General features: G+C 40.5%; 1 protein-coding gene across 1 annotated transcript in view; it reads left to right on the forward strand.

Moving 5' to 3' along the window:
* ANKRD26 (ankyrin repeat domain 26) overlaps positions 1 to 26,514 on the forward strand; it is an 81,083-nt gene that overhangs the window by 11,655 nt on the left and 42,914 nt on the right. Inside the window, exons 5-21 of the mRNA XM_019474042.1 lie at positions 6 to 118; positions 4,217 to 4,331; positions 4,577 to 4,750; positions 4,864 to 4,970; positions 5,485 to 5,622; positions 6,405 to 6,553; positions 11,280 to 11,330; positions 14,173 to 14,206; positions 14,286 to 14,358; positions 15,650 to 15,710; positions 16,069 to 17,072; positions 17,793 to 17,943; positions 19,537 to 19,598; positions 20,751 to 20,862; positions 22,699 to 22,727; positions 22,830 to 22,896; positions 22,988 to 23,032. Of these exons, the coding sequence (XP_019329587.1) occupies positions 6 to 118; positions 4,217 to 4,331; positions 4,577 to 4,750; positions 4,864 to 4,970; positions 5,485 to 5,622; positions 6,405 to 6,553; positions 11,280 to 11,330; positions 14,173 to 14,206; positions 14,286 to 14,358; positions 15,650 to 15,710; positions 16,069 to 17,072; positions 17,793 to 17,943; positions 19,537 to 19,598; positions 20,751 to 20,862; positions 22,699 to 22,727; positions 22,830 to 22,896; positions 22,988 to 23,032 (2,485 nt within the window). The remainder of the gene's footprint in view (positions 1 to 5; positions 119 to 4,216; positions 4,332 to 4,576; positions 4,751 to 4,863; positions 4,971 to 5,484; positions 5,623 to 6,404; positions 6,554 to 11,279; positions 11,331 to 14,172; positions 14,207 to 14,285; positions 14,359 to 15,649; positions 15,711 to 16,068; positions 17,073 to 17,792; positions 17,944 to 19,536; positions 19,599 to 20,750; positions 20,863 to 22,698; positions 22,728 to 22,829; positions 22,897 to 22,987; positions 23,033 to 26,514) is intronic.

Consider the following 26,514-nt stretch of genomic DNA (forward strand, 5'->3'; position numbering starts at 1 on the left):
ACGAGCCCCGGCAGAGGGCCCTGGGCAAGCTGCCCCGCGCGGCCGCCAGCGGCGACCTGGCCCAGGTGCGGCAGGGACTGAAGAAGTACGGCATTGACGGGCGGGACAAGGCGGACCGGTAAGCGGGGGGAGCAGCGCCGGCCAGGCGCTGAGGCGCGGTGGGGGATCGCGGCAGCGCCAGGAGCCCCGGGCCGCAGCTGCAGCCCCGGCAGCTCAGCGGTGCTGGGGGCGAACGGCCGCCTCGCTGCGAGGAGCGGGCGGGCTGGCTCCGCAGCCGAGCTCAGCTCTCGGCTGGGTGTGGGAACCAGGCTTGTGCTGCCAGAAACCCTTGAATTCGGCCTAGCGTCGCCTTACCCTTTTTGCCCGGCTTCCTCAGTGCCCTCATTCCCGGAGTCGTATTTCCTTGCCTGGGGGCGCAGGAGTGAAGGGGAGCTGGCAGCAGCCTGACAAAGGTGGGTTGCAGGAGGAGCCTCACGGCCATTCTCCAGCCACGCTTTGAAGTCAAGGTGCAATCGTATGCGTCTCTGCATCGTTGAGGGCTCAGCGTGCAGGTTTAGTAGTTAAGCTAAGTAAGCTGCGCTGCTTTAACAGGGAGTAACTTAAAGAAAGGTAGGCACTGCACTTAGGAAAGAGTTATAGCGAAGAATAAACGTGTTGTGTATTGATGCTGCATGCATAGTTGTCTGATGTGCCTTTTGTGACTGTAATGTTGCAGCCAAAGCATCAGTCTGATTTTAGGTGGCAGATACTTAGTTGTTTGCTCTGAGGCTTTGGTACAGCTAATCAGTACCTTGCATTGGAAGATCTGGGCAGGAGAAGCTGCTTCTTCTGGCAGGTGTCATTGTGTGGGTTTTTGAGTCAAGCACAGCAAGTACTTGGCAATTATATCTTAAGGAGAAGCCCTATTCTGCAGTATAGCTCCTAGTGATCCATCGTAAGCATAAGGGAATCGGCTGAAGTTTTGCGGTCTTGTATGTGTCAACCCTTTAATGCCTTTTCTGAAAAGACTCGGAGTCAAAGTCTTCATGATGTTCTGAAGACATGCTGGTTTTATCAGAGTGGCTCAGCTTCCTAGGCTGTCTATCCTGAAGACTGGACTTTTGCCAGCCAGATAGCTTATTGCCCTGAAAACACCTAAAAACACCTAGATTTGTGGGAGAAGAAAGGAAGAGCACGGTAAGCGTGCACTTTAGTAATGTGGGTTGTGTGCCTGAGTGTTGCCAGTCAGTATTTGTTTATGGAGCTGGAGATGGGGAATGCAGTTTGAGGTGGATTGAGCGCGTTTTGTGCATGCTCCAGCTGCCTGAGTCAAGGTGCCCAGTGACATTCATGGAAATGGCTGCTGAATGTTTCTCTTTTTTTCTTCTTGCTACCTTCTCTTTCACTGTGGCTGGTTCAGTTAGTCATCAGGTCTTAGCAGACCCTGGTATGAAATTTGGCTAGTTTTTGCATTTAAGTTCATCTTGTCTAGAAAGCTTTGTTTCCTCGGGAAAGGTTTCCTTCTGTGTGCCATGCTATTATCAGTGTTATAACTGGGCAAATAAAGTAACACACTGCAAAAAAACCAAGAGATAAGGCAGTGTATGTACGATAGAGCACTGCGATGGTTTTGCTGTGACAATGCCCAGTGCTGAAAAGCTGCTGAAAAGCTTACCTGAGAGGAATTCAGTGAACAGAGTCTGCCTGCTTGCTGCAGCCCCTGTACGCTATACTAGCTGTGAGGGTTACAGACCCATCTATCTTAGTGCTTGTGGGTGTGATACGTGTCGTGAGTGACCACTAGATGCAATTATGTTTCAGAGCTTCATTGTGTCCTCCAGGGACTGGAATAGTTGATATCATTGGAAATAGATGCAAAGAATAGGAAATGTGGGTAGTAATGGCTAAAATGTGTGCATTGTTCATATTCATATCTCAGTTCTACTCCTCAGGATTTCCAAAAGCAAAATCCTGCACCAGGGATGTAGCAAGTATCACGCCTACAGGCTCCTTCCATAAAGTGGGTCCTGTAACCCACAGGACCTCCCAAAAAATGCACTTGGAACAGCATCAGTTAGGAGCAGGCTGCTTTTCGGAGGTGGTCTAGCAAAGCCTTCAGCCTTGCTGAAAGAGATGGGCAAAACTCAGCACAGAGTTGGAAGCACTGTAGGCATGATGCCAGCTAGTCATGAATCCTGGGTCAAAGCTAATCGCTAAGAGAGATTTACCCTGTCAGCTGCCTGTCAGAGTGAACTCTAGAGCTTTTCATTGCTTAGCTTGTAGCTGCTGGGTCATCGGCTCAAGTGCTGTTGGAGGTGTGTGCTGCCAACCTGCTGTTTCCCTGTGGTCTCCCAGCAGGGTTGTTTTGCAGCTGCTCAGGCATCAGTAGTTCTCTTCTACCCCATGGGTGATCAGCATAGGATTGCAGCAGCAGGAGAAGCAGAATCTGGGCAGGGTCCCCAGGGCTGGGTGGCAGAATGGCTTTGGTGTTACTGGAGGCCTCTTGTGGGTACAGGCAACTGTGAACACTCTGATGTTCTCTGCCAGCCTGTTCCCTGAAGCAGATCTTCTGTGGAGCTCAGCAGGCCTTGTTCTGAGCAGAGCCATCTCCTTTCCTGTTGGCAGACTGAGAGGTTTGGTTGAGAAGGGCAGCAACAAGTCTGCAGGTTTTCTGAAGGCTTTTCTGTTTGCAAAGCTGATAGTGACTTCTTCAGGTTTGTCATGTTTCCTAGTGCTTGATAGTAGCAGCTTTTAGATAATTGTGGACTCCTTCATAACCAGTTCTGGTTAGCTTTCAGATAATCTCAGTCAGTCATTTCTTCAGAGGTGAAAGATCCTGCATACTTACACAGGAATTTCACAAAAAGTGGTGGTAGTTGCTTCTGAGGGACGCTTCTGCTGATGCTTCAGTCTGTTCCCTGTCTGTAGCAAGACATTACAAGTTCTTTGAAGTTTTGTGTGTTTTTCTTGTCTTCATCCTTGTTGCCATGGAGGAGGCTCATCAGCTGCCTGTAACAAGGAGTATCTGCATTACAAATTGCTGTGTTTCTGCATCACATGCCACTGCAGTTGTGTACCTGTCCCTTTCCACTCCCACCTAGCCAGTGAGCCATTGTGCTCCTGTCTCTCAGCAAGGTACCAAAACAATTGCAAGGTTAGTTGAGCTTTCCTAAATACAGAGGAGGACCTACCCACAGTGATGTGGTTCAAAACTCGTGCTGGCATCCCCCTCAGTTCTTGAGGAACTGCAGGATTTTTACTGCATTGCCTTCAAGGAAGGAAGGTCCCGGCTATCTTCTAGCTTGTCTCCTGCTCTGTTGGGACAGGTGTCCTGCGGAGCAGCAGGCACTTTGCTTTCTGCACAGAGCAAATCTTGCGCTGCTTTGTGCCTGTGATTTAGGAGGAAACACATGCAAGGACTTTCTGGGTGATTGTGTGTTTGGGTACAAATAGGCTGGTTGATTGACATCAGACCTAAGAAGTTCTGTGGATTGAAGGAGCCCTTTTCTTTCTGGCAAGGCTTTAGTGTGAAAAAAAAAAAGTTTCATTTTCTTATGCTGGTCATGTATTGTGGAAACACAGTATTCCCTCCTTGGAGAGGACTTTCTCTGTAGTAGGCTTTTTATGACTATGATAGTTACACATGTCAGGAAGGTCAAACATTACTTTCCTGTAGTCAGGATTACAGTGTTCAGTGGTCTGGTTTGCTACATGTTATCAGAGGTGCTTTGGTGCAAGTGTGTTCTTGTGTTCGCTGCAGTAGTAAACAAGCTAGAGAAAAAGCAGAAATTCTCCAAGTGCAGGGAAACACTAATATTCTTGCTATAAAACCCATCTCCTACATCTCTGATACACTTCTGGCACATGAATGATCATAGAAGAACTTAAAGGTTTACTTGCCACAGTCCTCAGATTCCCAAGCTTTGGTCTCTGTTGCTGTGGCATGTGTGTAGTCTGGCTAGAGGCAGTGGCCAGGGCCTGGGCACAGGAATCTGTTTGTGCAGATTCAGTTCTACAGTGAAGGAAATGTCACCTTACTAAGTGGATGCTGTGGAGTGTTTTTGCTAGCCAGCCTCAGGCATTTGGTGTGCAACTGCTGTTACTGGTAATGGAATTAGAAATCTTTTCTTAAGCTTGCTTTTTGCAAAGTGAAACTTGTGGCCGTATCCATTTATCTCGGCCTGAAATTATTTCTTTAGTTGTCTGTCTGTGCTAATTTAATATATTTAATTTTTAGGACACCTCTGCATCTTGCTTGTGCAAATGGCCACGTGGATGTTGTTACATATCTAGTAGAAAACAAGTGTAAGCTAAATCTTTTTGACAATGATAACAGATCACCACTGATGAAGGTATGTGGAATATGTTTTGTTCTTGCAAGTGGGGCTTATTGATTATGCACTAAATGATATGTAACTTGCAGGATTCTTTACATAGACCTGTGTAGAAACATGCATATTGTAATTAGCATGGAATAGGCATATGTTAGCTAATCTTTGAAGGTGCTCTTATTTTCCAGCATTGGGAAGTGGGGTGAATTGTAACACAGTGAAATGTAAATGCTGGAAGTTTTTCCTTTTTTGTGTGTTGTTCCCAGGCAGTACAGTGCCAGCAAGAAAAATGTGTGGCTATTCTGCTAGAGCATGGTGCTGACCCGAATCTGGCAGATGCTGACGGCAACGCTGCCCTTCACCTTGCTGTCCTATCTCCTAATACATCTGTGGCAGGGCTGTTGCTCGAACATAATGCCAATATTGATGCCCAGAATAAGGTAAATTTTTGTATTTGTTAAGGAAGTTCTTTCAAAAAGTTGCATTAATATTTCTCTTGAAGGCTTTTTTGACTTTGATTTTTTTAACTTGATTTATTTATCTGTCCTTTCAGGAGGGATATACCCCGCTTATTCTTGCTGTCTCTGAACATCACGAAGAGATGGTAGAGTTTCTCCTTAAAAAAGGAGCTGATGTGCATGCTCGAGATCAGTGTGAAAGGTGAGGAGTTTGTCAAAACTCTGCATGGGTGTCTCTAGTATTCTTTAGGTTGGATTGATGAGAGGCATGGGAATGAGCTCTGAAAAAAAAAACAGGGAGCCACACAGAAGGAGCTATTTCTGCATGACTTGTGAAAGCAGGTCTGCACTTGGCTGCTGTCATACCTCAGTGGATGCTTTTTGCATTGAGGATTGCAAGAAGCATTGTCTGTGGTGGTCCTTCTGGCAGGAAACGTGCCGTTAGCTCAACAGCATTGCCTCAATTTGGAAAAAACCCTCCTGCATAGCAGCATAATTTGTATGTAAGTGTTGTCTATGTGGAAGCTTTGTCTGAAGAATTTAATTGTTTTGACTCCCTGTCGCATTTTATTGTTGCTCTTAATACTGCTTTTTTTTTTTTCCCATTCATTTTAAAATAGCGGGGAAAATACTTTTTTGGAGAGCAAATAGGAATAAAAATAGTTAAAGTGTCTGTGTAAAATGATCTATTTCATATCATATTTTGGATGTTTCAGAACTCCACTTATGACTGCTGCTTCTGGTGGGGAGCTTAATTTGATAAAAGTTCTTCTTCAGTATGGTGCTGATGTTTCCCATAAAGACACTAATGGATGGACAGCTGAGGATTATGCTGTTATTCATGGATATTCTAGGTAAATTTAAGTTTATCGTTAGAATAAGTTGTCAGTTATCAGTGTGGCTTATGAACATTTTTGGTAACAGCACCAAGGTTTAATGGCGTGTTGAGACCTGTCTTGAAGCTGTGCTCAATGACATCGTCTGATACGTATCATTCCTGTGTCTAGTGTTAATTTGGAAATTGAGGAAAACTTCCACCCAGAATTCTCTGTTAGGTTTCAGGTTTTGTTGCTAAGCTCGCATCTGCCCAGTATAAACTCTAAAAAGTGTCTGTACCCTACAGTTATCCAGAGGTGGAACTTGGCAAACTGAAATGCATGTAAACCCTCTCCCCACACCAGCACCATTGTCCTTACTGACTTCCACTACAATGACCAGGAACTACCAGTCTCTTGTTTCAGAGGAGATCTCAACTGATACCTCTTTGGTTAAAATCTTAAGGAGTTTTACTCCTCTTATGCATAGCTTTGTACCTGTGGGTGTTCCTTCTCTAAGGTGGTTATGTGTACTTAAAAGCTAGGCTGAAAATAATGTACCAAGCAGGAGTTAATAACTTCATAGGTATGAATATGCGTCTATAGAATGAACATGACTGTAGTGAATATTGAAGTATGTAATAATCATGCAATAAGTGCTGTGTGTATTACCCTTAGCGAATACATGTGAGTATATGAATTCATATGGCTATAAATATGTGTAGGATGGATAATAAGTGGCTCTTAACTATTCTGTTAAATGGTATATGCAAGTATGTTGTTATTTTTACCAAATATATTTCCTCTCTTTCTCTATATAGTCTTAGTAAACAACTGGCAGAATACACAGACTGGGAAAACGCAGGAGAAGCTTCTGCAGGTGGTGCACAAGGCATCATGGTACTTAGCACTCCACACCGGGCGGGAGCTGCTGGCTTTACATTGGGTGCACCTGCTGTGGACAGAGGAGGTAGGATCCTTAACCATGGAGGAGTTCATGAGGAAAATCACTATGGCCTTTTCTTTAGGTGGTTTGTATTGTTAAAGCTTATTGTGTTCACCAGTGACTCACATGGAGTAGCACAAGAAGTTTTGTGAATGTGCTTATTTGTTGCTGGTTGGAGGTGCTTCTTGTCAGGCTGTGAAGGCAGTTGTGATTTGTGTGCTACATGTCCACATATAGGGTTGTTGCCTTCTGTCTGTCAGATAGCCCACCTGTATAGGTTTTCCTAGAGAGAGAGAAAAGGGGGACAGGGAAGGAACTAGACCAGAGTGTTTTTGCTTTTCAGGTGTATCCTTTTACCTACAGATGGCCATTCAGATTGTGAAAATCCAATTGCAAAAGCAGTAGGTTCATCCTGAGTAGTTGTTCATCTTTCTGTAGTTGGGAAGCAACAGACTGAGTTAGCAGGGAGATACATGTCTTGTTGATTTCCACTGAGTTTGTGTGTCTTTTGTTTTAACATTAATAATTTCAACTGCACTAAGCTCCTTTTAGTGACTCATCTTATTTCTCAGCATCAGTTACAATTGTTTCCATGTAGGTGCTGTAGAGACATATTTAGGAAAAATTGTCTTGGAAAAGTAACCTTGTTAGCAACAGCAATGCAGTGTCTGTGTATACTGTATCTTCTTGGACATAGTTTGATTTATGATAAAAATAACGCTTTTCTTCCATGTTCAGTAATTTTATTAAATAAACTTTAAAAAATCCGTATTACCTTGTGATCCAGAAAAACAATTAAATTGCCTTGTGATCAAAAAATTAACTCCTTCGGTGAGTTTGTAAAATCCAGTCTATGCTTATGAGCTCACATAGCCCTAGAGGAATCTTAGAAAATTAATATTTTAATATTAATGAAATTGTTTGTCTTGTACTTTACATCTCGGGCCCTACAGTGGGAGGTTTTATTCTGTCTGCTTTTTTAAGTATGTTATATCAGAACTATGTGGCAAATGGGCAGCAGACAGTGTTCAAACGCAGTTCATTACTCCTTTTTTAAATATGTCAAGAAATATGAGCAAAACATGGGATATTTTTCCTCATTGACTTTTCCCAGATATGGGAATTTAATTTAGAGCCAAACTTTGTTCTTTTGACTTGGGAACAGTTGCTTTGATCTAGTTGGAGATTTGTAAAGTTTCTGAATAGATTGAAGGAAGATTTTTTTTTTTTTTTTTTTTTGAAAGGGCTTGGTACAGGTGTGAATGTGCTTATTTGTTGCTGGTTGGAGGTGCTTCTTGTCAGGCTGTGAAGGCAGTTGTGATTTGTGTGCTACATGTCCACATATAGGGTTGTTGCCTTCTGTCTGTCAGATAGCCCACCTGTATAGGTTTTCCTAGAGAGAGAGAAAAGGGGGACAGGGAAGGAACTAGACCAGAGTGTTTTTGCTTTTCAGGTGTATCCTTTTACCTACAGATGGCCATTCAGATTGTGAAAATCCAATTGCAAAAGCAGTAGGTTCATCCTGAGTAGTTGTTCATCTTTCTGTAGTTGGGAAGCAACAGACTGAGTTAGCAGGGAGATACATGTCTTGTTGATTTCCACTGAGTTTGTGTGTCTTTTGTTTTAACATTAATAATTTCAACTGCACTAAGCTCCTTTTAGTGACTCATCTTATTTCTCAGCATCAGTTACAATTGTTTCCATGTAGGTGCTGTAGAGACATATTTAGGAAAAATTGTCTTGGAAAAGTAACCTTGTTAGCAACAGCAATGCAGTGTCTGTGTATACTGTATCTTCTTGGACATAGTTTGATTTATGATAAAAATAACGCTTTTCTTCCATGTTCAGTAATTTTATTAAATAAACTTTAAAAAATCCGTATTACCTTGTGATCCAGAAAAACAATTAAATTGCCTTGTGATCAAAAAATTAACTCCTTCGGTGAGTTTGTAAAATCCAGTCTATGCTTATGAGCTCACATAGCCCTAGAGGAATCTTAGAAAATTAATATTTTAATATTAATGAAATTGTTTGTCTTGTACTTTACATCTCGGGCCCTACAGTGGGAGGTTTTATTCTGTCTGCTTTTTTAAGTATGTTATATCAGAACTATGTGGCAAATGGGCAGCAGACAGTGTTCAAACGCAGTTCATTACTCCTTTTTTAAATATGTCAAGAAATATGAGCAAAACATGGGATATTTTTCCTCATTGACTTTTCCCAGATATGGGAATTTAATTTAGAGCCAAACTTTGTTCTTTTGACTTGGGAACAGTTGCTTTGATCTAGTTGGAGATTTGTAAAGTTTCTGAATAGATTGAAGGAAGATTTTTTTTTTTTTTTTTTTTTGAAAGGGCTTGGTACAGGTAGTTTAATCAGCAAAATGCTGCTTTCACCCAAACAGCACTCTCTGTTACTGCCTCCTGTGCATGTAGATAATTTCTGTGGTACCACGTTGTAATGGCTGACAGGCCTGGGTTATTTTAAAATACGTGGCTTGAAGAATAATACTGTTGTGTGATTCCAAAACTGACATACCCTCAGGGAAATATGGGTTCTTGAACCAAATAATTTGCCTCATTCCTTGAAAATTATAATACTACTAATATAAGTCCCCAATATAATGGGAAATCTTTACTTCTTATCTTCATTTGAAGAGGCATAGTAAGCGTGAAGAGAATGTTGTTATGTAGGTTAAGGACTTGGGAGGAGAAAGAGTATGCTCTGTTCTCAGTCTGTTTCTAGTAGGGCTTGTTTTTCTTCTGAGTAGTGTGAAACCTTTTCTCCTTGTGCTCAGTCTCTTAAAAGATGACACCAGCATTGAGCGAGAGAGATTAGTAGCATATAGGGAACATTTATTGGCATTAATTCTGCAGTCTCTGGCTTGCACCCACAAAGCACAGGTCCTGCATCATGAGAATCCCTTTGATATGCTGCAGTAACAGGCTTTGAAGCCTCTCTTAGAGGAAAAGCTGGGATGATCTTGAGAGACAAGAGAAGCACCCACTTTGGAATTCTTTTCTTTTCTTTTGCTCTTCTGTACAATTTTTCTGGGATCTTCAATGTTGTCCTTATTCCTTTTGCTGCTTTTGCACTTTTTGAACATTCTTCAAAATATTCTCCTCTAATGAGCAAGTCAGCATATTTAAGAACTTGGCTTGTGCTTCTTTGAATGTTTACTTTTTGTCAGAACATGAACCTTCTTATTAATCACGGACAGGTTTGCAAAAACCTCCAAATGATAGGCTTCCAGCCCTAGTATATTGAATGACAGACTTTTTAGATTCAAAGTTGGAATTTCTTTGGCAAAAAATAATAATTATGCAATTTTTCCAGAGGCAAGGATTCAGATTTCTAGTATGTCTGCAGTGCCAGCTTTTTTTTTGGCTACTGCACTACATATTAGTGTATTGTTCCTTCAGTGTTTCCTGAGTCCCTACAGAAACTGTTGGGTTTTCATCGTAGAGCTCTTGGAAAAGAAATTAGTACTTCAGTGTGATTTACATCTCCTGAGGTCAGGAAAAGTTGTCCTGTATCATCTTTTAAGAAAACTGAGAAATGGAGAAGGGATGAGAAACCATCTTGAGGTCTGTTCTTAACTCTTTAAATGTATGTTTTTGATAGAAGTCCTTTTGCCGCATCCATTCCGTGCATTTGTGGTAAAATCAATATAAGCAGGACTCCCTTCTGCTCTGAGACAAATGTTATGGCCTTGTCATGAAGAAATTTGGTGTCGGGTAGCTGCAATAACAGAACCACACCATTCATTGACTTAAAATAGAAAATTTTACAGAGTAGGATGGGTAGAGCAGATGGATAGTGATTTATATTCTAAAACTTCTGTTCCCCAACACACAGGCATGCATACGCACACAAACACACATGCATGACACCAGTCAATGCACCCATTTTGGTCCAGTTGTGGCCTGCCCTATAGCGCTGGGGGAACAGGGTATTCATTCTGATTGCTTGTCACGTCTGTGTTGTGGCTGGTGGCATAGCTTCTGTATGTGAACAGTTGAGCATGGTCTAATCAATGTAAGCAGGACTCTCCTACCTTCAGACTGAAGTAGGAGGGGCCTATGCTTGCATCAGGCACCAACTGACACAACTTTTCAGGTGAGCTGGTTTAAGGCAACAAATTTCTGGGTTGTTTTTTTTAGTGAGGGATAACAAGCATGCTAAAACTGTAACTTGAGATGAGCGAGTGTAAATAACATAATGGTTAGAAGTTGTGTGGTGGTGGAGCCAAGATTTCCTTCAAAATTTCTGGATAGTGTATCTCCAAAGTTTTAGTTTTTGGCACCTAAGGATTTTTGGGTTGCTTAGAGGGAGGGATTTTAAGTGTGCTGTATGTATAAAGCACTCTACAAATATGAAGGAATTGCATTTGCAGTCTGTGCTAGATGAGGACTAGCAAGTTGCCAATATAAAGTTGTCAGTAGAGTAAATTTCTGATAATCTGCTGTAGTATTTCAAAATATTGGAATATGGGTATTTTACATGGAGCAAGTAAATTAAGTTAGGCCATTTGACACTGTCCCCTGAGAGATGAGTTCTGTAGATAGTAATTGTTTTTTTGTTTCTAGCATTTACAGCTGTAGAGTAGACTGATAGTCACAGTACATTCTCCCATTGCTATAGCTTTGTTGATGTGCTGCTTATGTTTTCCAAATTTCTGGGAATTCAAAATTGTTCTGATGTCATTGTTTCGTCTGTCCTTTCCATGCCTTTTCCTAAATGGATATAGGAATGCAACAATCTCCTAACCAGACATCAAGAACAGGAAAATCAAGGAAAGGTATTCTGTACAGTAGCATTTCAAATATGAAACATGTTGTATGATACACAAATGCTAACACATCTATGATGTTTTTTATCCTGGAGGACCCTATTTTGATGGGTTTGGTTTTATAAATTAGATTTGAGAGCAGGCTTTGGGCGCTTTTTATTTGTTTGCATGTTTTGCATGAGTCCTTTATTATTGAATTGAGTGTTTGCTTTGTGTCATTAGTGATAGTAAATTTTTTTTTTTTAAATATGTTCTGTTGCTCCAAAATAGAAATGGACTTCAATTAAAGTGGAAACAAGCAATCCCCAGAGACTGCTTTTCTAGATCCTATCTCTATGGTAGGGCATCAAGGTCTGTCTGAAAGCTAGCTCATAAACTTCCTCTATTGCCTTCTAAAGGATAATGTGACCTGGTTTTGGTCTTTGCTTAAAGTTACTATACATTGAAAACAAAAGTTCAGGTAACTTACTCAGCTGGTTTGATTAATTATAACTGTACTAATTGAAAATATAACTGAAGTCACCTGTCGAGTTATAACTGATTGCTCCACCCTATCCACCCAGTTCTGAGAGACAGGTTTTCATTCAGCTTGGGAGGTTAGCAGGTAGATTAGACTGCGGGTACTGAATGAGTTAACAGAAAACTGCGGTATATAAAACTAATTAATATTTTTATAAATGGCATGTGTTTGTAATAGGAAACATTAAAAATCAGAGACTGTGTTGGTATTTTAACTGTTTTAGCTTGTCCTCGCACTGGAAGTGTCAGCCTCTAGGTTTTGTCTGCATGACATGTCTACACTGAACATGTATACTGTATTTCATTGTCTGAAAGCCCTGTTCAGGTCAGGAGTTGTACTCATCAAAGTTCCCACATAAACCCTGTTTTTAAGACAGACAAAATTTCCATGCTCATTTGTGGTTTACTGATAGTAGAAGAGATGTCTTCAGGCATGGTATGCCTTTGTTTTCTTTTCCCTTTAATGATTTTGTCCAAGACCTCGGTTTGGTTGTCATCATGTGACTTCATGGAAGGTCACCTGTCTCCTGTTTATAAGCAACTACATTTTGTTACGATAGTTAACAAGAATTAGTTGTTGAGAACTGAGGAATGCTGAAATAGCTACTATGTGGAGGTTATATTTGTTTGGGTTTTTTCCCTTCTGTCTTGGGATTTGAAGAGCCCTTTTATTTCATCTTAGTTATTGATAGTTGAGAGGTTTTAGCACTCTTCAGGCTGGATTCCTAGACTTCAGATTTCATTAGTGAAATGAATCATCACAGATTTTCATTCAGTGATGTGCTAGAGTGCACTCTCATCGAGTCTGCAAATGGCCCCAAACTGGGGGGATCAGTAGATATGCTTCAGGGTGGCGCTGCCATTCAGAGGGACCTTGACAAGCTGGGGAAACGGACTGTCAGTCCCGTCTTACAAAATTCAGCAAGGGCAAATGCCAAGTCCTGCACATGGAAAGGAACAACCCCTTGCTACAGAACATGCTGGGACTGCCTGGCTGGAGAGCTGCTTTGCTGAGAAAGCCCAGAGAGTCTTGGCAGAGTGAGCTGAGCATGAGCCAGCAAGGTGCCCTGGCAACTGAGAAGGTCAACAGTGTCCTGGGCTGTATTAAGAGCAGTCTAGCCAAGAGATTGAGGAAAGTGATTGTCCACCCCTACTTGGCACTCACTGGATTGTGTCCAGCTCCCTGGGTATAATTTTGAGCCCCCAGTGCAAGAGAGATTGGTCTTTCAACAGTGAGCAAGTTCAGTGGAGGGCCATCAAACTCGTCAGGGGCAGGAGTACTTGCCCTTTGAGGAGAAGCTGAGGAAACTGGTCTCGTTCAGCCTAGCGAAGAGGCGACTTTGAATGGGACCTAACAGCAGCTTCCAGTACATATGAGGAGAAGACAAAGCCAGGTGCTTCCCAGTGGTGCGTGACAGGAGACAGAGATACAAGAGGCATAAATGCAAACAAGAGAGTTTCTAACTGGGTGTGAGAAGCTTCACCATGATAAGGACAGTAAACCAGAGTGGTTGTACAGTCTCCCTCCTTGGAAGTGTTCAAGACCAGACTGGATAAAGCCCTAAGCAACCTTGTCTGACCTCATAGCTGAGCCCGCTTTGAGGAGGCGGGTGGCTAAGAGACTTCCTGAGGTCCCTTCTGACCTTATTTATCCTATGATCCTACGTGCAAGTTGCCTTCATAACACTGGTGAAAGCTTGCAGTGTAGTATAGAATGCCCTGGTTATGCCCCTTTTTTGGTGCAGTGTAGAGAACCGCTGGTGATTCTTCTACCTGAGGATAAGTTCTAGATCTTGATTATGCTTTTTTGATTTTCTTTACCTTTTCAGAATAATCTGTAACTGGGTAGAGCAGCAGATAGTGTAGTATATAGCATAATGTTATACATAATGTTACATAAAATAGTAAAATCTCTGCATGTGATGTATACTTGTGTGTGTAATACGAGTACTTTGTAGGTTCATTTACTTACTGTCTTGCTAAACCACCACCATTTTGTTAACTGTTTACTAACATAGCATATTCATGCTATGCTTTTTTTTTTTTTTTTTTAGTTTAGAGATGTTTCTTAAACTTCTAGGTATAAGAGTCCAAAGGAGATATAACTCTGGTCTTTTTCGTTTTCTTTTTTTTTTTTTTTTTAATTTCAGTTTGGCTTGAAAAAGCAGTTGTTTTGGAAACGCATTTATTCATGCTGTCTTGTGTTGAATTGACTACCCAACGTTTCATTCTGTTATGATCTGTAGAGTTGTCCATGTTAAATGTTTATATGTACTGGTTAATTTTTAGCACGCCAAATCTAATTTCAACATGTCAATTAATGTTTGAACAGCAATAGATGACTTTTCCCAAGGAGACTCAATAAGGTGAGACTTTAAAAATACTTAACACTTGCGTGAGGAATGATTTGAGAGACACGGTACTCATTTTGCTTTGCTTTTTAAGAAGCTCTGAGAAAGAGGGGAGTGATGACAGCTGGCATACTTCTGAGGAAGAAGAACTCGATTTTACCCCCAAGGTATGGTATCTTTACAGGAAAAATGTCCTGTAAAAATAAGTGATTTGAAGGCAAGTTTTATCTGGGACTGAAAGAAACTGCAGTTCCAGCCAATATTGTTTTCTTCTTGGAAGCAGTCTCTGGCCTGCCAGACTTTCTTCTGCTGTGAGTTTTTCCTGAAAGACCTGTAGCTGTGGCAGACCATGCGGTAGATTTGTAGTTTGGGGCAAAAGAGCAATAGGTGACGAGATAAACAACGACATTGTTTTATTTGTTCTTGTTCATTAGAGTCAGATTTGCAGACCCTAAAAGTTTGTAAGTTACTATTATAACCTATTCTGTTTTCCTCCAAACGTTGTTATTTCCTGCAAATTTGGTGATAGAATCCTAACTGATAAAGAAAAAGGGTATTTATTTATCAAGATCTACTGAAATCCTTCATCACCTAGTTCTCTTTTCCTCCTCGTAAGGGTCCTCAAGAGCGCTCAATGGATGAGTTACTCAAATGGGTCGTCTTTTTTCTTATATGAGATGGCATTCTGTGCTTGCACGTAATCTCACATTGCATGTTTTCCCTCTTTTTTGAATGCTCGGGTAGTATTCTTTTTGTCAGCTACAAGCTCTTGCACCTACTGTTTTTACTGATGTTCTGAAGGGTTATCAACTTCTGCAGTAATGTCTGGAGCATCTATTCTGTTGCACTGGGATTCTGCAGTGATGAGGAACCTGAGTGTAGTAGTTAAACCCACTCTGTAATGCTGGAGATGCAAGCATGTTTAGTTTTAACATGATTTTGTTTTCTTGCGCTGATTTAAATAGAAATGATGCATTTTTCTGGCATGATTTTGAAATTGAGGGATATTGTGGTAAATGTACTAGCAGGGACTAATTTATGCATTAAGTCTAGGGATCTTAACAGTTACTTGCATTATGCACATTTGCAAGTAAGCATCCTGAAACTGTAATCTTAAATATAGCTGAATTTTACTTAGGTATTACAAATTTTAAAAACAGATTTTTAGAACTGTTATGCATGTAAACATAGCTTTGGAAACAATTTGCGGATGGGTACCTGCACAGTGTTTTGGGGTGAAGTACTCACTGAATTGCATATGTGAGGAGTGTTTGTGTAGTTAGAACTATAGGATGGAGCAGCACCTGACCACTATCAAAAGGACAGCCTGATTATATTCACCATTCAAGATTTGATGTCAACAAAGGATTTGTTGTTGTTACTGTTTTTAAAAAAAAAAAAAAAAAAAAAAAAAAAAAAAAAAAAAAAGGTTTTGCTTAAATAAATCTTTATTTACAGAAGCTGCAGAAGCCAAACTTGACATTGCTAATGAATGCTTCCCAGCAGTTCAGGAAAAACAGTAAGCTATTTGGAAAAGATTGCATGATATACTGATATATAAAAGTAGACTTGCTAAGTAGGTTTTTTTTATATTTTTTTTTCTTTAGTAAATGAGAAAAGTAGCATTTTGAAAACATAGCACTTAGTAATTTCAGGAAAAAAAAAAAAAGTCATATCGTTAAAATGAAGATATTAATCCCCTCCTAAGCCTTTGTCCCTGGTCAAGTCCTTCCTTCATCCTGCCCATCCCTTACCTGGCTCCTTTTCCAGACATTCCCGGATGACTCCTCTCCTGTGCATTCATCTGGTAATATGCCTGTTGCTATTTACGTAACTCCTTTTGTTCACATGCATTTTTCCTTTTCTTGTGCTTCAAGATAATGGTGATGGTTCTAGAATTGAAAGTCCTAAGTCACCAAAGAAAAGCCTCAAAAAAAGAACCCCATCAGATGCAAACCTGAACAAAGGAGATTGTGGAGGATTATTGAATAAAGATGTCTCAGATGCAAGCAACCTGGAGGAAGAAGAATTGGAGGAGGAGGAGGAAGATGATGATGAAACTGACGATGGAGATGATGATGAAGATTATGAGGAGGAAGAGGAAGAAGAGGACGAAGATCTTGCTCAAGATGAAAAGGAGGAGGAAGATCTGGAAGATGAAGAAACTCAGTCTAATGACATACTGGAGAAGGAGCAGGGGGAGAAAACAGAACCTAAACCTAAAGGGGAAATTAATCAGCAATTGGAGTATTTTAATAATGCTAATTATGAAGGGGAAGCTCAGTGTGGAACTGGAGATGTCTGTGATGATGATCATAAAGTAAGTAAAGAACCTGATGAAAAGGTGGAGGAATCTGTTGATACTCCTGTGTCTTTTATAACCGGGTGTTATGAAAGATTGCAAGAAAATATAACTGCCATGTCTCCGAAGATAATGAACAATGAAGTATCTTGCAAGTCAGTACCAAAACAAGCTGTCTTTCAAAATCTAAATAATTTGCAAGATACACAAGAAAGCTGGAACAGGAAAAGTGTGATTCAGGAGAACTTGCACGTAAGTGCTGACTCCTGTTTTGCAGACTCTGAAATGAAAAAAGAGATACCTCAGCCTCTCTCAGATAGTTGTCTTGAGAAAAAGTCAAGCTTCAGTGATGGCTTTGAAAGTGGTGATAATTCTTGGTCAGCAGCAAAAAACCCAAAGCTTGAAAGTCAAAGACCGAATTCTGTTGTTCTTGAACATGTGGATGATGAAGATACTGAAGAAGAGCAATATGAAGAAGTAGATGATAAAGTCTGTGAAGCAGTGAAACAAGAAAGTGAAAACTTGCGCTTAAATAGGCATGAAGAAAACTTAAGAGCAGCGTTTCACTCAAGCACCAAAGTAAGTATGTAGGGGTGATTCAATCGCAAGGGTATGTTCTAAGGGTAATATAGGTAAGAAACAAACGGTAAACTGGACTTCTGTTAATACTTATTCTTCACATATATCCATCTTTTGATCATCCTTTTTTGATATTAGAAAATGTCTTACTCCTAGCCAAAGCAGTTTCTTAGGTATAAGAATAATATCAGGCAGTGTTTTCAATAATTTTTTTCTATTGGTTACAGTGGTTTTGCAGGAAAAAGAATAACCAGTAGTCTTTTTCTGGAATCAATTAAATTTTTCTCAGTTGTATGTACAGATTTTATCTGTGAAGATTTAGTGCCATTTAGTAAAGTTCATGGTGTGATGGCTGAAAGTGAGGAAACAAAAAGAAGTTTGAATAAGATTGAGAGCAGGAAGCTAGTGATTTTCCGTGGAGCAAAGTAGAGGAAAAGAAGGAATGTGTTCCAGAATGATGTAACTTAAATGATAGAGTTAGACTGACATGAGGAAGTGCTTCTCAGGGGCTTTGCAGAACCAGCAGTGAGACTTACGACATTAGACATTGCTGTCTACTCATATAGATTCCCTTGGAAAAACTGAAGGCCTTGTAAAACAAAGCTCAACAAAGTTTCCCTTTTGTCTTACACAAGAAAAGTTTTTTTCAAGTTGGCAATGGATGGCGAAGAAGATGCTTGTTTCTGTTCTTTCCAGCTGTTTTGGTCGATCTCTTTTTAGGAAGAATCACCTGAACGGGAAGAAGAGGAGGAGGAGGAGGAGCAGAAGGAAGACACTGGTGAAGAGCTACAAACTGCAGTTGTTGAGGGTGTGAAAAATTCTATTTGTAATGATAGCCATCAAGTCCACAATGCTTCAAAAGACAATGCTGGTGAGAGAAATGAGTTAGGAAATACTGATCCAAATTCTTCCTCTATAAATATTAATGCACAGTAAATGAACTAAAATGGTGATTGACTTCTGAGATAGCAAATTTTGCCCTTGCCTCTGAATCCTAGTGGGCACTGGCAGAAAAGGAAAGCAGCTTTTCATTCATTTTTGAAGAACTGAAATTGTGGCATCGGATTCCAAACGATGCTATATGAAGCAAGTGCTATTCTTGCTTTTGTTGCTGTGTTCTCCCTGAAGTGCTCTGAACAAAATGCGCAGGTGAAGAAGAGAAGGAGGACTAGAGTGTCTTGGGTGTGACAGTAGTATTCCCCTTTCTGGCCCATACTGTAGGATTGAAAAGCTGTGATTACTCTTGGCTGAAGCCTGGGAAAGATTTGAGTCAAGCTGAGAGAAAGCTGTTCTGTTCCAGTGCCTCACCTTGTCCAGTTTTAAAATGTAGAAGGTCTCTCCAGTGCCACACTTGCATGTGCTTGAAAGCATTACCAGCTCGGTCAGAGCTGAGCACTTTGGTACTCACCTCAGGCCTCAGAGCAGGAGGCGAAGGCACCATTTCCATTGTCTGTCTCCAGAGAGTAGCTTGGTGTGGTAGGTGTTACCAGAGCACGTGTAGCTGCTGATCAAATGCTACACAGGGGGTCTGGCAGAACCTGCTGTATTCAAGTGTTGTACCTATACATGCTTTTCTGTCTCTATGCATTTTACCATAAGCATGAGTTTGGCATAGTGTAAGTAGTCAGAGCCCAGGCTGGAACCAGCAGTTGCCCTCTTCTGGGGTGGGTGTCCTCACTGCTCTCCAGCTCCTTCCCCCTTCTTTGTGTTCATGTCTCCACACGAGTGAATCCTGAATCAGTTTTACTTAATGGAGTAGCTTAAAACAGAGAAATGAAGATAGTCTAATCTGGCCAGGAACCCACTGAGACTGAGCCTTACGTTCGTCTGGTAGAGAAGAGATTTGGATGTTAACGCGCTGAGATAAAACGGCTTTTGTGTGTTTGGGGTGAGTGTTTGAGCTGTGAGCCTCTACTCTATGTTTAAATGGCAATGCTTAGGTGTCTAGCTTATGGGTAGGTGCAGGGTAGCAACTCTCTGACAAGGAAGAGCTTTCCTGGTAGCACTACAAAAGGAGCATTGTTTCTTGGTGATTTTAGTGATGTTAGTGTGAGGATGTTTTGGATAGTGTTTCTACGGTACCTCCTATACTGTGGAAAGTGGTAGTAAATGCCAAATTCTGGAGCTGTAGTCTGGAGAGCTGGTGACCTAAACTCTGTATACCACAGGACTGCAGGGTGCTGGAGTCTCTTCCTTAATGTTAACCAAACATGTGTTGGGTGTTGCTTGTAGCTGTGTCTGCTGTGGTACATAGCCATCTTCTGCTGGAAAGGAGGCAAGAGGAGGTGGCGATGTAAAGGAAATATCATGATGTGGCTGGGTATGAAGAAACCGTTGAATAACACTCACTTCTTAGTTTGTCCTCAGCAGTAGAACCACTGCACATCTTTTGGATTCAGGGCTTGACTGATGGGGAAAAGCAGAGTGAAATATAAACACTGTGTCTCACTTATCTTGTTTGTAGGTGCCCTGCCAGCAGTGGGAGCAGAGGAAGAGGAAGATGCTGAATCTCCCTGGGATTCTGAGGTACTTTCTGTGAAGGACACGGGGTTTTCCATCTGAGGTGGGAGAGGAGGGGAGGAGTAAGATCCAGAAGCACTTGAGAGCTTGCTTTTGACTTGGGCCCTACCGTTGATGAGGCTTATTTCCTCTTTTCCTGCTTCTGCCATATGTTTGTAACTGGGGACCCTTGAAATACTTCTGCTCTAAGCCAGCTGATCAGTCCCATCAGATTGGGATGAAGTTAGGTCAAGCTAACAACTTGGGTCTCATAACAACTGGCCATTAAGTTTGGCTTCTAGTATAGTATTAAAGCAGTGACGTTTCTTGCTGTTTAAAATAGTCCGAACTTTTCACAGGGGCTGGCAGGATTGTTGCTTTTTCACCATACAGCTTTATTCTGCTGACCTGGTCAGTGGTTGCCCTTAGGGTCTACAACTTAGGCGCTTAGCTGCTTCTGAACAGATCCTCTCTACCTTTTGTAGGTGTACTTCAGCCCTCTTTGAAAGTCATGTTCAACAGAGATACCACACATGCTGGCTGCATTTGCTCTTTTAGTTCTTCCTTGTCTAATGGTCTAGAAGAAAATAAGCAGGGTCTGTAGCTAATCCCCTCTGGCTTTTCTTGTGAGGAAAAACGAACTCTTCCCCACCCCCTCCTTAAAAACATAAGACTAAAATTTTATTTTTATTTTTTTTTAGGTAGCCTTAGTTTCTGTAAGCTTTGCCTTGCTAGTCTTTGTTCAACCCAAATTGCCCTTGCGATTGGGAACAGCGATGTGTTCACTCACTACTGCAGGATACATGCACAAACCTGAATGCCAGGTACAAGTTCAGTACAAATGTTGGATCACCACAGACCTGCAGTTATTGGTTCACAACCTGCATCTTCAGTCACCATGTTAATTCTCTTGTGGCTGTCCAGTTTGTCAAGGTTTATCAGCATGACAGAATAGTTTAGATAAGTTGTGAGGTTTTTGCCTAAGATCTGAAAACACACACAACTACTGTGATTTTCCAATATACTATGTTTTGATGTGTCCTTTCCAAGGGTCTTATTGAAGGTTTTTGTATCTCTGATATACTTGATACCATGCTATGCAAGTTGGCTTAGCAGGAGCTTTTTGCATAGAAATGAGTTGAAAATGCATTTGTACCAATTCTCATGCATGTGTTTTAGATTATACAGACGGATTCTGGAAGTCCGAGAAAAGTTTCGACTGGTGTGTTGCTCCCAGCTGCAGACAGACATGGAGCATGCTCACAGATTGTTTCAGGGGAACACGACAATGGTAACTTCATGGTGGACTAAATGCTTGTCTGTAAGCATTTATAGGCTAAAGTGAACTTCTATCAGTGTCTATCTTAGGAATGCTGTTATGATGTGGGTGTGCATTATAGCAATGAAGTGCTTAGTATTTGTTAATTAACACCAGTTATCATAGCACTTGCTGGCCAGTTTGTAAAGGAAGTTGTCTTGTTTGCATTATGTGTGTTCTTTGGATGTGTTTGTATTTTGGGGGGTTCAGGTTCTTGTTGCATAGTGATGAAAGTGTATGTGGTTTAGGACTGACATGTCTGAACATTTAAATATTCTTGGATGATAATGTAGCAAAAGAAAGCTATGATCTGGCTAAGCTTTGTTTTTTTCCTAGCTTAATTCCTGATAGCTTTCTGTTGTGCTTTGCCTAGAAGCTAAAATGTGACTAAAAGTTCAGGTTTTGTTGCTAAGGGTTTCTGCCTGTAGTTTATGATACTGTCTCTAGAGCATCTTGAGCACAGGATGGCAGGGAAGTTTTGCTGTTGGGGTAGAACTCTTTTCTGAAGGATTTCTCCTCTAACAAATGGCTTGTCAATCCTGCTTGTAGTATAGGTACAATAGAATAGCTGAAGAAGCTAATCCAGTTTTAGTTTAGTAAGCTGGAAGTAAAACTTTACAAGCTCCCGGGAGCTTGTAAATCTACTTGTTGAGTAGTTGTCATGGAAGTCTGCTTTGTATGATTTTACTAAGATAACTTTAAAATCAGTGTGAAAAGGGGGTAAAAGGCAATTATGGTAATATTTCTAAGGTATTTCAGTACTGCTAGGCCACCAAGTTTACTGAAATCAAATACTGTTTGTTTTTCAATGATTTTTTTTTTTTTTTAAATATAAAAATTTTGCTGTGGAGCCATTCTTAGTAACATTTCATATACTTCTTTCATGAGAGGACTCAAACTGTAAGATGACTAAAGCAGAGGATTTGAGAAATATAGGTGGGCCAGTAGATTGTGTGGGTTTGGAAATGAAATCAAATTTTGTTTTTCAATGATTTTTTTTTTTTTTTAAATATAAAAATTTTGCTGTGGAGCCATTCTTAGTAACATTTCATATACTTCTTTCATGAGAGGACTCAAACTGTAAGATGACTAAAGCAGAGGATTTGAGAAATATAGGTGGGCCAGTAGATTGTGTGGGTTTGGAAATGATTTAATGTTGGACAAAAATCTAAAAAAAAAAAAAGTAGTATTTGGAACAATGCTATAAATGGAGATTCAACCAAACAACATTTGTTTCTTTTGTATCCTTGCAAGCTAAACCAGAACAATTTGTTGAGAACTAGCTTGATTTTACCTCATCAAATGACACGTGTATGAGGTTTCTGTGTCTGCACCCATGCTTTCTCTGTCCCATCAATGGAAAGGAAAATGCTCCTCAACATTAAACACTTGTAGGATAATCACAGTTATAGTGCTTGTGGACTGTTTTATGATCATTCATTACAGTAGACCATCTTTGGCTTTTGAAATAATCCTTTTAGAAAGCAGGATTCAGCTCCTCAAAAGGACTAAATAGTTTGATCTTGTTCTATTAACGAGCATGACCTTATTGCTTCACATGAATTGTCCTAGTTCTGTGATTATTATTTTTTTAAATCCAAGGTGCACGATGGGAAGTATGCATTGTCCATTTCTTGTGTACTGATACAAATGCTGTATGATGAGGTAAACTGAATGTTAGGCATCGTACTTTCAGTGAAATAATGCTTGCAACTAATACTTAGTTGTAGAAACTACTGATGTTGAATGGAGTAAAAGATACCTTCAATTAAATAAAATAACACTTCCCAAAATATTTTTCACCTCTAGGCTTTTCAGAGAAACCAAACAATTCCCAGGTAAGTATTTGTTCATGTCAGACTGACTACTTGTTCTGCTCATTAAATAGTATGTAGTTACTTTTAATTTGTTTTTTTATCATTGGATTGTGTCTTTCATAGCTGAAGACTCCCGAATCTGTTTTGGAAATGAATGAAACCTCTCCTAAAAGAAGGCAGCAGAAATCAGGTAATATTCATTTCATGCGGTTCTGGGTTTTGCTTCATAATCTTTCTGGATAGGAGTATTTAATGAAGTATATGACTTATTTGTTTTGCAGATCTATTGGAGGAATTTGGTTTAGGAGATGCAGAGGATATTGAAGGTATTCATAACAGTCTTTTTGTAGTGTTCTTTTATGGACAGACACATTGTACTTGCAAATTTTTTTCCTAATATTAAATTAATGGTTCTAGCAAGGTGTTCTGGGAGCAGAAGGTCTACTGAAATATGCTTCTATGCATGTGTGTGCTCCCTGCTCTAGTCTGCCATTCAACACTGTAAATACCCTTCCATGATGTAGACTTCCTCCACCGTACCTGTTGTCATCTCCCCTTTTCAGGCAGTCCTCAAGTTTGCTTTCCTTCCAATTTCTCAAAAAAACCCTTCCTGATATTCCTGGTTCTCTGAGCATGTGCTGTGGCTGATTCCAAGCTAGGGATCTGGAAGCTAAGCTGTCCAGGAGCTGCAGGTGAGACAGAAAGAGTAATTCTTGGGCTCATGCTGTAGCTGCACTTTAGCAGGAATTATTACTTGCCTGGCTTTTCTCTATCTGTCTGGCAGTTGTTTTGAAACATGTAGCAAACACATTCCTCTGAGGCCTCCCCCTCCTGTTTCATGGAAACTGACCAGCAGGTTCAGAGGTAGGGGAAGGAAGTGGGGAAGAGAGACAAGGTGGGAGGAAATGACAATGTCAGCATGTTGCCAGGAATTCTCTTTTCTTTGGAAACAAGGTTAAAAGTGAAGCAGCTAGCTGGTCCACTATATATTGGAGGGAGGATATATGACCTTAATGGTGTTTTACATTCGTTGTTCTAACGTTTATTGATTTGCATATGTGTTAATGAGATGAGAAACAATTCCCCGTTCAGGTTTCAGAGTTTCTAAATCAGCTATTGAAAATATAAACCAGAGAGAGGTGAACAGATACGTAGGCAAGTGAAGTAGGTTATCGGAAATAATTTTTTAAATTATTGTGACTTCTAAGTATGGAATACAAATAGCTCCAGGTGCTTTGGCATCCTTGTTTTAGGTAAAAAAAAAAAAAAGTACCATTGTTCTTTTGACAATGATAGAGATTAAACTTCTCTCTAGGAAAAATATCTCTCCCTTCCTCCTCTCACCCTTCTCCTCTCTCTCATGTATTCGCAATGCAACAACAGGTCCTCTTTTGCCCTTTATTTTGCAGTGATAGTGGTTTTGTAAGACGCATAGAGGATTGTTAAAAGTTGTTCAGTTAAAACATGAGTTTTGGTTTTGTCTGTATGACATAGTAATGTGAAATGTAGCCCCATTGTGGACCAGTATGTTATAAAATTACAAACACAGAAAGGAAGACTGCCTTTTCATAGCTCGTTTCATGTCAGCTATTTTTCCTGTGTGTCTTTATTCATTTGGGTCACATGTTGTTTTTTTTACCCATGTGTTATCTTGAAGATCAGGTGTTAAGAAGTACATGTGAAAATTTCTTTCAAACTTTTATGTTTCAATTTGGGTTTAAGCAAATTAAATTGCTTCAGCAAAACATCATCATTCCTGTGGCACAAATATTTCTAACTCTAAAAGGGTTGAATGCCACCTTTCACAAGTTTATTTCATAACTCTGGAAAACAGGTACGGTATCTTGCACATGTAATAACTTCTTAAAATCTATTTTTGGGTCAACAGTAGTGGTGTTCTTATGTTTTCTGCATAGAAGAGTAGCTGCTTTGCACTGTAATCTGCAAAAAGTCATTATGTAAGACAATTTGAGGAGGGAAATCTCAGAAGAGAGGTGATGTAAAGGCTAATTGGAAAGAACACTAAAAATCATCTTTCAAAGCTAGCTAGAGAACAGGTAGAGTAAAAGTGGGGGGGGCACCTTTTGTATGCACAGGGATTTCTGTGTTATTTGTATGTTAGGCACGAAGCCAGATTCATCTAACCCCACTGCAGGTATCCATTAATAAAAAGACATGCTGCTAATAAATGACTGGCAAAAATACTGGAACTTAATTTACTCTGTGAATTTTCTATGTACTTATTTTTTAAATGACAGGCTCTTTAGAAGCTTCAGACTAGGGTTCTACCAGTGTTTTAACTAAATTTCTCCCTGTGCTAAAAGTGAAAAAGTCTTGACAATGAGGAGTCATCCCTCTTTCACAATGTTGACAGAAGCCAGTAATACAGAAAATAGACTCATGAATTACTGCTCCAAGAAGAGAAGAAATTTTACTTGCAACAGCTAATAGGATAAGTCCTTATCTTTTTTTTTTTTTTAGTTTATGTTTTTGAATTATTTTTTCCAGTGGCTTAGAGTTACTGACACCATAAGAACTGGAATTTTGCAGATGGAAGAACATCATTGCCTTTCATCTTTCCTGCCTTTTTCCTTGTTCTGTGCCCATCATACAGAAATTTCAAGATTGATTAAAAACCCTATGGAAAAGAAATCTTATGGGCTCCAAAGATCCTAAAATCTTATCTAAAGACTGAGACTTTGGACTCCAATAGCTGCTGCTGAAAACTTTACTGCTGACCATGATGGGCAAGACTGAAGAGGAGTTCGGGTTGCTTTCGATTATAGCAGTATGACACCTAATCTTAAAGTGTCTGGACTCTGAAACAGAATCCAAAACACTGACACCTACATACTCTGAACAGAGAATGTGAATTGCATGTTTAGAAGGCCACTACAAAACTCTGGCTGCTGACAGGTCTGCTTTTATCCAGCTTTCATGCAGATACAGTCGACCACAAAACCTTGTTCAGTCTGTGTTGTGTGGTATCCTTCAGGAAAGGCATCACAGCTCTCCTGCATCCACTAAATACTTAGTCTATCTTTTAAGCAAAATTGTGGTGTCAGTGTTATGTGGTGGGAGTGATCACATGTATCAAGTTGTATGGTAGGAAGCTGCATGCATGTTGCAGTTTGTGACCGGAATGAACATTGATGAAGTGACAGAAGAAATCTGGTAAGCGTACCTTTATGGAAATGGTGTAGGAGCAGTCCCATCTGTCTGAGAGATTGACCACCCCCTGCTGTGCTTGGGCTGGAGAGGCTTCTAGGACTAGTACAAACTCCAAGCACACTGGTGTGTCTAGACTCTTCTCTTTCTAGGAGATATTCTTATCACCCAAGAGGCTTATGTACAAATTACCAACATACTGGGTGCCTGTTTTGCCCAATTCTGCTCTCTTGAGTTATTTTCCTTTTGTTTTCTGTAAGGATGTTACAAATCAGTGTGACGTCTGTGCAGATACTTCTCTTGGAATTCATCAGGTTCCAGTGCTTCTGGCCACCCCTTCCAGTTGGCACTCCCAGAACTGTATAGAATCATAGAATAGTTTGGGTTGGAAGGGACCTCTAAAGGTCATCTAGTCCAACCTCCCTGCCACAGGCAGGGACATCTTCAACTAGATCAGGTTGCTCAGAGCCCCGTCCAACCTGACCTTGAATGTTTCCAGGGATGGGGCATCCACCACCTCTCTGGGCAACCTGTGCCAGTGTTTCACCACCCTCAGTGTAAAACATTTCTTCCTTAGATCTAGTCTAAATCTACCTCCCTTTAGTTTAAAGCCATTCCCCCTTGTCCTGTCACAACAGGC

Source organism: Aptenodytes forsteri, unplaced genomic scaffold (genome assembly GCF_000699145.1).
Source record: "Aptenodytes forsteri isolate BGI_AS27 unplaced genomic scaffold, ASM69914v1 Scaffold166, whole genome shotgun sequence".
NCBI classification, from domain to species: Eukaryota; Metazoa; Chordata; class Aves; order Sphenisciformes; family Spheniscidae; genus Aptenodytes; species Aptenodytes forsteri.